The sequence below is a fragment of the Conger conger genome, chromosome 11 (genome assembly GCF_963514075.1).
Source record: "Conger conger chromosome 11, fConCon1.1, whole genome shotgun sequence".
Taxonomy (NCBI): domain Eukaryota; kingdom Metazoa; phylum Chordata; class Actinopteri; order Anguilliformes; family Congridae; genus Conger; species Conger conger.
In genome coordinates this window covers 47,296,952-47,310,248 of record NC_083770.1, presented here as the reverse complement: position 1 = coordinate 47,310,248, position 13,297 = coordinate 47,296,952, and the positions used below count along the sequence as shown (strand labels likewise).

At 50.3% G+C, this 13,297-nt stretch overlaps 1 protein-coding gene across 1 annotated transcript in view; it reads left to right on the top strand.

The window, feature by feature from the left end:
* Positions 1 to 11,983, top strand: part of emid1 (EMI domain containing 1) — an 89,849-nt gene extending 77,866 nt beyond the window's left edge. The window contains exons 10-16 of the mRNA XM_061261545.1: positions 2,421 to 2,519; positions 3,101 to 3,153; positions 3,513 to 3,575; positions 3,672 to 3,716; positions 5,172 to 5,216; positions 9,848 to 9,932; positions 11,827 to 11,983. Of these exons, the coding sequence (XP_061117529.1) occupies positions 2,421 to 2,519; positions 3,101 to 3,153; positions 3,513 to 3,575; positions 3,672 to 3,716; positions 5,172 to 5,216; positions 9,848 to 9,932; positions 11,827 to 11,960 (524 nt within the window). The 3' untranslated portion in view covers positions 11,961 to 11,983. The remainder of the gene's footprint in view (positions 1 to 2,420; positions 2,520 to 3,100; positions 3,154 to 3,512; positions 3,576 to 3,671; positions 3,717 to 5,171; positions 5,217 to 9,847; positions 9,933 to 11,826) is intronic.
* The last annotated feature ends 1,314 nt before the right edge of the window (positions 11,984 to 13,297 follow it).

The following is a 13,297-nucleotide window of genomic DNA, read 5'->3' as shown; positions in this document are numbered from 1 at the left end:
GTGGTGACCCAGTGCCTGAAGGAGAGAGCTGTGTTTATTAGCCGACTGTGTCTTTGGACTGCGGGAGGAAACTCCAGGTTTGGACAGTAAAGGTCCTGCCCAGTATATTTGTTCCGGTCACCTTGGTTTGCTCATTAGCACAGTTCTTCAGCCGGGATGTAGAGCTAATTAGTGAAATCAGCTGGCTCAGCAGAGTTCTTGTGTAGAAGAAATGCATTTCAGGACGTTTACCCCTGGACTTTCGGAACCGTACTGTCCTCGAGGGTCCTTATCGCACTTGTCCCTGTATTCAATTCGCACTTCATTGTACATCGCTCTGGATAAGAGCGTCTGCTAAATGCCTATAATGTAATGTAATGTAATGTAATATAGGGAGTATTGTGTGTAGAGACACAGAATAGTGTGATCAGACCAAGCTAGAGAGATGGTGAGAAGGAGATAGTGAGTATTAGAATGGGGAGCGAGAGAGTTGTAGTTTGTTTTTACAACGCCTTTTATGGTCCATGACCATTTCCATGAGCTTGTCTTTTAGATGTAGAGTTTTCTCTCTTTTTTTACTGTGCGTGTTTACTGTAGCTCAATTTGTTAGTGCTCATCTGTCATCTGTTTACGTCAGTACATGCTTTGGCAATGCGAGTGTTCCCTGGCCATGCCAGTGAAGCTTATTTGAATTTGAGAGTCAAGTCTGAGAAAGAGAAACAACACCAGTGAGTGAACGAGGGCTTGAGAAAGAAAGAAAATGATAGACAGCACTGGAAAGAGAGAAAGAGAGAGACAGAGAGAGAATCTGAGAAAGAGAAACAACACTTGAGAATGAACGAGGGCCTGAGAAAGAAAGAAAATGATAGACAGCGCTGGAAAGAGAGAGAGAAAGAGAGAGACAGAGAGAGTCTGAGAAAGAGAAACAACACTTGAGAGTGAACGAGGGCCTGAGAAAGAAAGTGAACGATAGACAGCACTGGAAAGAGAGAGAGAGAGACAGAAAGAGAGGGAGAGAGAGGGAGAGAGAGGGGGAGAGGTTAATGTAATCTTTCCTCCAGGCTGTAGTGAATGGGGCGGGTGGTGATTGGGCAGCTGGAGGATGTGTCTCGCTGACAGGGCTTATCTGTGTCCTCCTCCCTCTGGGGCTCCATCAGCCCAGCGCCGTATTCACACTGAGCCCCCGTCAGCGAGACACGCCCCAGCGCCCCGCCTCCACCTCTCTCTCCCTCCCTCTACTGCTCCCTCCCTCCACCCCTCCACCTCTCTCTCTCCCTCCCTCCACTCCTCCACCTCTCTCCCTCCCTCTACTCCTCTACCTCTCTCCCTCCCTCTACTCCTCCACCTCTCTCTCCCTCCCTCTACTCCTCCACCTCTCCCTCTCCACCTCTCTCTCTCCCTCCCTCTACTCCTCCACCTCTCTCCCTCCCTCCACTGCTCCCTCCCTCCACCCCTCCACCTCTCTCTCTCCCTCCCTCCACTCCTCCACCTCTCTCCCTCCCTCTACTCCTCCACCTCTCTCTCCCTCCCTCTACTCCTCCACCTCTCCCTCTCCACCTCTCTCTCTCCCTCCCTCTACTCCTCCACCTCTCTCCCTCCCTCTACTCCTCCACCTCTCCCTCTCCACCTCTCTCTGTCCCTCCCTCCACCCCTCCACCTCTCTCTGTCCCTCCCTCTACTCCTCTACCTCTCCTCTCCTCCACCTCTCCACTGCTCCCTCCCTCCACTCCTCCACCTCTCTCTCCCTCCCTCCACTCCTCCACCTCTCTCTCTCCCTCCCTCTACTCCTCCACCTCTCCACTCCTCCACCTCTCTCTCTCCCTCCCTCTACTCCTCTACCTCTCCACTGCTCCCTCCCTCTCTCTCCACCTCTCCTTCCTCCTCTCACTCTTACTCGCCGCTAATATTAAACGTGCTGCATCGACAGAAAGTAACAAGAGACTCCAGCTTCATTCATCTTTTAAAGTTTCTAAATCTAGATAACTTCTCAAATATATCACACTGAGAATATTAAAACATGGAGAATAGCTCATTTATTGGTTATGTAGTATCACAATAAATTGGCAATTTTATTGCTTTTATTATTATATAATAAAATAAAACATATCTCCTTTTATGTAGATTTGTTTTTCTAATTTTGATGGCAAGATTTCAGCTTTTTTATGCTGTACTTATCTTTGAAAAGCGGATATATATATTCCGTTCAGTTCCTCTGAGAAAATGTGAACATACCTATCTCAAATCATAATCTCATCTGAACACCTCCCGCTATTTGTCATTTAGTCTTCAGACCGTCAGTCGGGAATGTGAAGGAGCCCGAGTCATTTCTGACACATTACTGCCACCTGGTGGTGGGGGTTAGCAGCACACCCGTGAGTCTAATTTGTGTTACCATGTTCATCATACAGCCCCTGATTTCATGGGTGTTCTCCCTCCAACAGGCCAGAGCAGAGACCCCTTCCTCTCCAACACCTTCCTGGACTCACGGGGGGTCCCTGTGCCAGGGCCAGTGGGGCCCCCAGGACCCCCAGGACCCGTAGGTCAGTCTGTCCCTCTGTCTTTACATTTTTGGCATTTTTGGCAGACGCTCTTATCCAGAGCGACGTACAGTTGATTAGACTAGGCAGGAGACAATCCTCCCCTGGAGCAATGCGGGGTTAAGGGCCTTGCTCAAGGGCCCAACGGCTGTGCGGATCTTATTGTGGCTACACCGGGATTAGAACCACCGACCTTGCGTGTCCCAGTCATGCACCTTAACCACTACGCTACAGGCCACCCCTGTCTAGATTCAAGACTCAAGATTCAAATGTGCATTATTTGCATGACAGGTGAACTTGTGTTTCAAAAACATTGACACTAACAACATACAATAATCTATCTGTCTATAGATTATTAGAATAGTCTGTCTGTCTTCCGTCCATCTGTCTGTCTGTAACCTGCCAGCTCCCTCTCCTCGTTCGCTTGGTTGCATCCTGTTTATAGGACACTTGAACCCGGATCTGAAGAAGAGCGTGTTGATCATGCGTGATGTGCTCATGTATTGTAAGAGGGTCTGTAGGAGGGTAAAAGAGGGGTGATGTCAGGTTCCTCACTCCTCCTCGTTGTGTCTCCTGTCCTCCAGGGCCACCCGGTCCTGTGGGGCCAACGGGGCCCGCCGGGCCATCCGGACTCAACGTAAGTGGGGCCGGGTCAAAGGTCGGGGAGGGGAGGGGCCAGCCAATGAGAAGAGAGGGGGCATCAATAAGCATGACGTGAACATGGGATTTGTAGTTTTCATGGCATTCTTATCCATTTCTGACATAATGTGGTTTAAGTGGCTAAATAATCCCTCTGAACTTGGAAAGCACCTTATTAAGAAAAATTAACTGCTTGTTAAAAATTCTGGGATTGCAGTTGCGGTTGGAACGGCATACACAGGGGTACTCCAGGACAGGGTTTGAGGACCACTGTGTTATAGCAGCGATGAAGGCTGAATGCTCATGACTCTTACCATCTCCTAAAACCTGCTCTCTTTTGTGTGTCTCTCCCTACAGGGCAGGCCAGGGGGCCCTGGAATCCGGGGGCCACTGGGCCCCAAGGGGGAGCGTGGGGAGAGGGTAGGTACCGTGTTGGGCAGGTCACAGTCAGCCCCCCCCACTCTAGCCCCTGTGCCAGAACCTGAACTTCCCTAAATCTGCACTTTGGGTTTGCAGGGTCCGCTGGGGCATCCAGGGGAGCGGGGGTTCCGAGGCGAGCCGGTAAGTCCCCCCCCCCTCTCCCACCATGAGTGTGTTTCTGTGACCCCCCCTCTCCCACCATGAGTGTGTTTCTGTGACCCCCCCTCTCCCACCATGAGTGTGTTTCTGTGACCCCCCCTCTCCCACCATGAGTGTGTTTCTGTGACCCCCCCTCTCCCCATGAGTGTGTTTCTGTGACCCCCCCCCCTCTCCCACCATGAGTGTGTTTCTGTGACCCCCCCCCTCTCCCACCATGAGTGTGTTTCTGTGACCCCCCCTCTCCCACCATGAGTGTGTTTCTGTGACCCCCCCTCTCCCCATGAGTGTGTTTCTGTGACCCCCCCTCTCTCCCACCATGAGTGTGTTTCTGTGACCCCCCCTCTCCCCATGAGTGTGTTTCTGTGACCCCCCCTCTCTCCCACCATGAGTGTGTTTCTGTGACCCCCCCTCTCCCACCATGAGTGTGTTTCTGTGACCCCCCCTCTCCCACCATGAGTGTATTTCTGTGACCCCCCCCCCCACTGTGAGTGTGTTTCTGTGACCCCCCCTCTCCCACCATGAGTGTGTTTCTGTGACCCCCCTCTCACCCCCCTCTGACCCCCCATGTCCGTCTCTGTGTCAGTGTCAGTCTGGATGAGGCCAGTAGACTAGAGCAGTGCTTCCCAAAAAGGTTCAGCCCGCATACCCCAGCAAAGTCTCAGTGACCGTCACACATCGAAGGGCCGACAACATCATGCGTTTCACTATGACTGACTATAAAGCCTGAGGCCTGGCGGCCATGTTGCTGGGGACCAGGGGCCGGTCCGCGGACTGGTGTTCAGAAACCATGGGACGAGAGGGACCCATGGATTGTAAAATACCTGACACACAAGTGGATTAAATCACGGGGCATTTTTAAACCTTTTCTCCAACAAAGTGTATGTCCGTTCCTTCTCTGCAAACCGCTCGTAGTCCAGGGTTCGTGCGACCTGCCTCTGTTTGCACTTTTCAGTCCAAAAGCCTCGCAGTGACGTCATTGTGCCCCAAAATTGGGCACGGGGAACGCAGACAGAACACAGGCACGCAGTCGAGCAGTGAAATCACTGTGCACTTCACTCCACCAATTGAAACCCTCCACCCTCCTGTGGGTGAAGAATCCAATCATATGTCATCACCCCCCCCCCCCCTCCCCCATGAGACCCCCAGCCACAATTGGCACTGGCACAGTCAGGACAACATTCTAGAGTTAATTGCCCCCCCCCCCCCCCCCTTCAATCACAGCAGGGGGTGGGGATTTTCTCCACATGTCGAACATGGATTGAAGTCACTTTTTGATTCAAAGTTTGTTCGGGTCCACTGTTGTATTCCACTGTTGCGGTCAGGGACTCTGCTGTCGAATGTGCTGTTGGTTTTAGAGCAACATGTGTTTTCAACAGCCCCCAGCCGGCCTCGAACCCGGCGCATTGTCAATGACATCATTCCGTGTTTATCCCCCAGGGTGCACCGGGACAGAAAGGCGAGCCGGGGGAGAAAGGACTACCGGTAAGCCAGCCAGAACAGAGCTCCAGACTGCCTCTATCTCACCATATCTCTGCCAGAACAGAGCCCCAGACTGCCTCTATCTCACCATAATCCTGCCAGAACAGAGCCCCACACTGCCTCTATCTCACCATAATCCTGTCAGAACAGAGCTCCAGACTGACCCTATCTCACCATAATCCTGCCAGAACAGAGCCCCAGACTGCCTCTATCTCACCATATCCCTGCCAGAACAGAGCTCCAGACTGCCTCTATCTCACCATATCCCTGCCAGAACAGAGCTCCAGACTGCCTCTATCTCACCATAATCCTGCCAGAACAGAGCTCCAGACTGCCTCTATCTCACCATATCCCTGCCAGAACAGAGCCCCACACTGCCTCTATCTCACCATAATCCTGTCAGAACAGAGCTCCAGACTGCCTCTATCTCACCATAATCCTGTCAGAACAGAGCTCCAGACTGCCCCTATCTCACCATAATCCAGCCAGAACAGAGCCCCAGACTGCCCCTATCTCACCATAATCCTGCCAGAACAGAGCCCCAGACTGCCTCTATCTCACCATATCCCTGCCAGAACAGAGCTCCAGACTGCCTCTATCTCACCATAATCCTGCCAGAACAGAGCCCCAGACTGCCCCTATCTCACCATAATCCTGCCAGAACAGAGCCCCAGACTGCCCCTATCTCACCATATCACTGCCAGAACAGAGCTCCAGACTGCCTCTATCTCATCATATCCCTGCCAGAACAGAGCCCCAGACTGCCCCTATCTCACCATATCACTGCCAGAACAGAGCTCCAGACTGCCCCTATCTCACCATATCCCTGCCTGAACAGAGCTCCAGACTGCCCCTATCTCACCATAATCCTGCCAGAACAGAGCCCCAGACTGCCCCTATCTCACCATATCACTGCCAGAACAGAGCTCCAGACTGCCCCTATCTCACCATATCACTGCCAGAACAGAGCCCCAGACTGCCTCTATCTCACCATAATCCAGCCAGAACAGAGCCCCAGACTGCCCCTATCTCACCATAATCCAGCCAGAACAGAGCTCCAGACTGCCTCTATCTCACCATATCACTGCCAGAACAGAGCCCCAGACTGCCCCTATCTCACCATAATCCAGCCAGAACAGAGCTCCAGACTGCCCCTATCTCACCATAATCCTGCCAGAACAGAGCCCCAGACTGCCTCTATCTCACCATATCACTGCCAGAACAGAGCCCCAGACTGCCCCTATCTCACCATAATCCTGCCAGAACAGAGCCCCAGACTGCCCCTATCTCACCATAATCCTGCCAGAACAGAGCCCCAGACTGCCTCTATCTCACCATATCACTGCCAGAACAGAGCTCCAGACTGCCCCTATCTCACCATATCCCTGCCAGAACAGAGCCCCAGACTGCCCCTATCTCACCATATCCCTGCCAGAACAGAGCCCCAGACTGCCCCTATCTCACCATATCACTGCCTGTGACATCGCACACCCGTCTGTAGTGCTGCTGGGGGCGACTGTGTCACCTGTCTGAAAAACAAAAGGATAAAAAACTGAACAGGAATTCCGTGCAGTTTTTAATGTTCTCAAACTGCCTCCTCGGTGTATAACGCCTGTCTGTTTTTGTTTTGTCGTATTCATTGTTTTTTTGTTTTTTTTTCCTTTTGCTTCTTTCTTATATGCTAGAAAAAAATGGAAGTAAGAACATTTCAGTGCTAATGACTCGTATTTCGGTGTTAATGATTGTAGTCGTGTCCGTGTGTCCTGTGTCTGTATGTCTAGTGCCCGGTTTCCTTCATGTGTAAAACTCTCATAGACTGTACAGATAATGCTGGGGTAAATATAATCTGTGGAGTGTTCATTGGACATATGAAAGGCTCAAGCCTGTCTTAGCCTCTATAGATGTTAGATATGCAGTTGGTGTTGACTTGATGTATGTCAGCCATTTAAATATTAAGAAATTTTTTAAAGTATGTATTTACATACGCTAAGGAGAAGGTGCACTGGAGGCCTTTTAATCTCCTCTGGAAACTCCACAATATTCTTGTTGTGTGTTTTCCCAAAAATGTGTATTGTATTGTATTTTCTGTCCAGAACCCATTGACAGTACTCTTGAGTCATTGTTTCATGTGTGCATGTAATGAGTTATGATAATGTCTGGAGTTGGGACTTCCAGGTGTTTGAACGCTGCTGGTGTACTCTGTCGATGTTCAGGGACTTCCACGTGTGTGAATGCTGCTGTTGGTGTTCTCTTGTTGATGTTCTGGGACTTCCACGTGTGTGAATGCTGCTGTTGGTGTTCTCTTGTTGATGTTCATGTTGTGACTGCTGGTCCTCAGGGCCGCTGTTGACTGCTGCCCTAAAAAAAACACTGCCCTGTCTGACCCTAAAACTCCCTCTGCAAGCAGCTGTCTCCATGGCTACCATTCACAGTCACATCCTCAGCCTGTGCACTTGGCATATACCTCCACACACATTCACACACACCTGCGTACGTATGAACTCACATAGGGACATTCATAGCCTAGCCGACTGTTGAGAGTAATAAAAAAGTGGGTGGTTAGGCGGACTTAACCAAGTATTTTCACATAAAAAACACACTTTTCTGCCCAAGTGTGATTTAATTTTTGTTGGAAAATTCACCAGTTATTGTTCAAAAATGGTGCTAAATTAAAAGAAAATTTTTAAAACATGGGCAAAAATGGCACCACCCACTGGAAGAAGTTGGGATTGCCACGCACACATTTGGGAACAGTGCTTTTAGATTCGATTTTACAGACACACACCTCTCCACCAGTTCCATGTGGTGGAACGTATGTGCCAAATGCTTCATGTGTATTTACTGCGGGGACAGTGGTGGCGGGTTTGGTGGTGAGGATCGGGGGTGGGATGGGGAGGGGGATATGTGAATGGATACAGCTACCCTCCAGTGTCCCACAATGCACGGCTGCATGGTTCCATCATAGGCCAGGTGTGCTACCTGGAATGTCTTTGCTGCAAACTCACCATGCCTTGCATACATTACAGAGAGAATCTGGACAAGTTACCAGGATGGTTTAATCATTTATCTATAAAGGCCATCGCCTACAAGATATGGCACTTTATTGTATACAGTATAAACATAAATAAACTATAAGACTTATTTATCACAGTGCTTTTGTTGACATTTTAGCTTTTGGAATTACCCGTAATGGTCTCGCTTGTCCTATTGTCTCTGTAACCAGCCCCTTTCCTGCCATATTCTCTCAATCTCGCTATCATCTTCTGAAACCAGGAAGAACCTCCCCCTCTTCTCACTTGGTGGGCACTCCTGGTCTGCTAGACTCAGACACACAGCATGGACTTCCATGCGGTCCACAAATATCCTGGTCCCACTTTGAAACAGCTGCCGGAAAATAGACTGAAAGACAGAAACCACTGTAAAAAAAAAAACAACAACTTGATTTTCACACGAATCTCCTGCAGGTTCTGATTCTCAACATCAAGCCCCTAACTGCCGCCTCGAACTCTCGCACCGATCCTAATCCTATAATTAACCGCTGTCCTTGTGGTGAGCATCAGAACTTCAATGGAGAATAATTGGGAGATTCAGGGGTGATGCCCCGGCTATTCAACCTTTAATTAACGAAGACTTACTAGCCGCGCTGTTTCAAAATGGGGTCAGGAGCCTCGTCATGCACCAGTCACCGATATTAGCTTCTGCACTGTCATCATTAACCCCTCTGGTCATGTTACTCATGGGTCTACATGTCTGAATGATGCTTATATAGTGACATTTTTAAATATCTTTTGAATAGAGTCCAAATGGAATAGTTTGTAAGATCATAAGGCAATTACATTTGGAGATGGAGTGGCATTTTTTTGTCAAACTGGAAGGTGTGCCATAGACTGTATCCAAAGACTTTAACCTGAATAGAGACTGTTCCTCCGAAAAATGAAAATGATAATTGTATACAAACACCTCCAACAAGCCCACAATGACTTGCATGGCGTTTGAATGTTTTGAACACAGATAATATCTTCTGTAGTGCCAGGAACCCTAAACCTTTAACTTGAGGCCAACGATAACCAAACGATGGACCTGTTTTGCACACAGATTCAGCCTAGTCCTAGCCTAAATTCTATCTTGAGATTCTCCATACAAAACTCAGTTTAGTCCAGGACTAAGCTTAATTTGTCTCCATGAGTTTCTTTGTTAAGTGGCTGTGTGCTGTAGTTGTGTGATCAGCAACACAAAGACTTTGTCAGGGACACAAATACAAAATGTTCCACCTCTGCCCTGGTTGTGTAGGTGTCCTGCATGTTTCTGTCCAGTTGAATGCCCTCTACGAGGGGCTGAGCCTTTGTGAAGATGCCCTGTAAAGACTAATCTTGTTTTATTCCAGTGCCTCTTGAGTCTTGAGTGGTCTGTGATGTGCATGCTGTTTGCCTGGCCTGGTCTTGCAGCATGGCCAGAGAGAGATGGGGCGGGGGGGGGGGAGGAGGAGGGAGGAATAGGCAGGGGTGGGTTAGGGGTCTGGGGGCCGGTTTTTAACCCTCTAACAGCCGAAAGGATAAGCAGAGGGGGAGAGGGTGCACCTTGGCGATGCTTGTTTGGCTGTGCCCCATACCTTGACGGCTGTATCTTCTTCACAGGGGGATGGGATACACCAAATCCGAGAGGCCCTGAAGATCTTAGCCGAGAGGGTTTTAATCCTCGAGACTATGATCGGTATTCATGGTGAGTAGGAGGGGGCAGCGTTCAGGTTTAGGTCAGGGGTCAGGCGGGGCAGGGTTTTGGCCCTCCCCTGCCCCCCCTACAGGCAGGGGGGGGGCGGACGGTGCTGCCGGCCCTTGGACCAGGGCCCCTCCCTTCCCCCTTGTCACTGTTCTCGATCTCCGATAGGACGTTAGCTTGCAGATGTTCCGCGACATGCAGGCCGACCTCCAGCTTCTGGTGCGCAGGGTGACCCTGCTGGAGGCCATCATCTGGCCAGGTAACCCCCATTTTCCACAGGTGCCCAATTTTATACAGGTGCCCCATTTTCCACAGGTCCCTCCATACAGGTGCCCCATTTTATACAGGTCCCCCATACAGGTCCCACATTTTATACAGGTCTCCCATTTTACACAGGTCCCCCATTTTCCACAGGTCCCACCATACAGGTCCACCTTTTTATACAGGTCCCTCATTTTCCACAGGTGCCCCATTATATACAGGTGCCCCATTTTATACAGGTTCCCCATTTTCCACAGGTGCCCCATTTTATACAGGTTCCCCATACAGGTCCCCCATTTTATTCAGGTTCCCCATTTTCCACAGGTCCCCCATTTTATACAGGTCTCCCATTTTATACAGGTCCCCCATACAGGTCCCACATTTTATACAGGTCTCCCATTTTACACAGGTCCCACCATACAGGTCCACCTTTTTATACAGGTCCCTCATTTTCCACAGGTCCCCCATACAGGTCCTCCATTTTTTACAGGGCTCCCATTTTCCACAGGTGCCCCATTTTATACAGGTTCCCCATTTTCCACAGGTCCCCCATTTTATACAGGTCCCCCATTTTCCACAGGTCCCTCCATACAGGTCCCCCATTTTATACAGGTCTCCCATTTTACACAGGTCCCCCATTTTATACAGGTCCCCCATACAGGTCCCCCATTTTCCACAGGTCCCACCATACAGGTCCACCTTTTTATACAGGTCCCTAATTTTCCACAGGTCCCCCATTTTATACAGGTCCCCCATACAGGTCCCCCATTTTTTACAGGGCTCCCATTTCACACAGGTCCCCCATTTTATACAGATCCCCCATTTTATACAGGTCCCCAATTTTATACAGGTCTCCTATACAGGTCCCCCATTTTCCAGGTCCCTCTCTTTCCTGCACCTCCCGTTCGCCACCGAAACAGGCGAGCGAATGGGAGTCGAGATGACCGGGCCTCGGTTAAGCTGTTACTCTATAGCGTAGTGTCTCGGGCTTGAACCACCAACCTTCCAGATCCCCGTCAAGCACCTTAGCCACTATAACCTATACCCAAGTGGCTAATGTGCTTGACTGGGACCTGGAAGGCTGGTTGTCCAAGCCCCAGTGTAGCCACAATACGATCAGTGCCCTTAAGGAAGGCCCTTATCCCCACATTGCTCCTGGGGGGATTGGCCCCTGCTTAGTCAACTGTAAGTCAATTTGGATGAAAGCGTGAGCTAAGTATCTGTAATGTAATTCAATGTAACCAACCCCTGGGCAAGCATGGTGCAGACTGGGGTCAAACACTTTATTTCAAATACTTTACCACCAGTAGGAATTCAGCAGAATACTGACACCTTCCTTGAAACATATATTTTGACATTGAATTGGCACCAACTCTGGATAACTGAGGGGGCTGCTAATTTTGGCTTGATGTTGTTGACGGATTGTCTGGGAGCTCAAATTGAGAAAAAAAGGAAAAAATGTTTTTTACACTAAAACTGTTTGAGGTGATGTGCCAGTCCTCTGGGAGTGTGGCACGGCCATTTTAGTAGAGTTGAGGATCGCGTAAGTTCAGAGAACGTTCCGGTGCTGGCACCCGCCGTCTGGGCCCTGGGGTTTGGCGGCTCCAGCACAGCCCATCTCTCGTCTCTCCAACAGAGCCTGACATCGGGTCGGGGGATGAGGGCTACGGCACCTCGTCTCCAGGCTACTACCGGGACAAGCGGGCGGGGGTCCCTCCACGGCGGCTGTCCCTTCCGCTCTCCACCGACGCCAAGGAGCAGGGAAAGTAGCCCCAAAATCCCACCGGGGCTCAGAGGGGGGAACTTCGTGGAGGGGGGGGGGGGCGGGGGGAGGGTGCCAACATCTCCGGAAGCAGACACCCAACCTCCTCCTCCCCCCACCCCGCCCACAAACTCTGAAATCCACCCACCGATCCAGACACCGTTAGTTGAACCCCACCCCTCAGCGACAGAAAGCCAGCGGGGGCTGTCCTACCGCCAGGCGAGAGGGGGTCACCTCAGGGAAGACAGACAGGTGCTCTGGAGACTGCTCACCCCCTCTTAGCCCCCCCCCCCCCCCCCCCCCCCCCACTTCCTCACGTTCCCTCTTAGACCCGCCTCCCCTCCCCTCCAGCCCCGCCTCCGCCCTATGACATCATAATGGGGCCATTTTTCCTTGTTACGTAAAGATCCTGAGAAACTCCAGATCAACAACTAGAGGAGTGGAGAGGCATAAAAAGAAGAACACGGGAATAAAGGAAACAAAATGACTGCTAAGATAATGGTGCTTTTAAACTGTAAACAATCCAAGGACAATAAAGGGGACACAACACAAAGACTCAATTAAAAAAAAAAAAAAAAGACAGAAAAAAACTACAAGTAAAAAAAAAAAGTAATCTGCTTGGAGTGGTCACGTTGGGTCTTGACAGTGTGAATCTCAGATGTTGTTGTCTATTTAAATGAATTGATTGGGGAGTGTCTGCAGGAAATAACACTAGACCTCCTTACTTTTTTTTATACTTTTGTTTAATTGTTAATAACCCCCCCCCCCCCCTTTAGACTGCAGCAGAAGGGACTTGCTCCTGCCCCAGGGAGGGGTTCTGCGCTCTTTTCCGTGTGAGACTCGTGTGCGTTGCAGTTTGTCCGGGGCCTAGCCTGCATGCTTACCCAATACCGTTCCCTCTGACGCTGGACAGGGGTGACTAAAATGACTGGGTGCTTCCGTCCTGCCTCTGTCCCTCGTACGGAGGATTTGGGTCTGCACTGCACCCCCCACAGGCTGGTACACCTGCAGCCTTCTACACACAAAGGTGTCTCAACAGCGCCCCCTGCTGCAAGAGACTGTTCATGCTACGCTACCTGGGGCTGAACTGAGCTGTGCACTGGGAGGGGATTCACACTGTACATATACTGTACACACACACAAACTCCCTTACAAGCATTCACACACAGACACATTCAAACAAACACACCCATACTCCCTTACAGTCACATACAGACACACACACACATACAAAACACACACCCTTAGAGAGGTGCACAGACATATAAACACACACACCCTTACAAACGCACATACAAACACACGCGCAACCTCACAGACACACATACAGGTACACACATCCTAA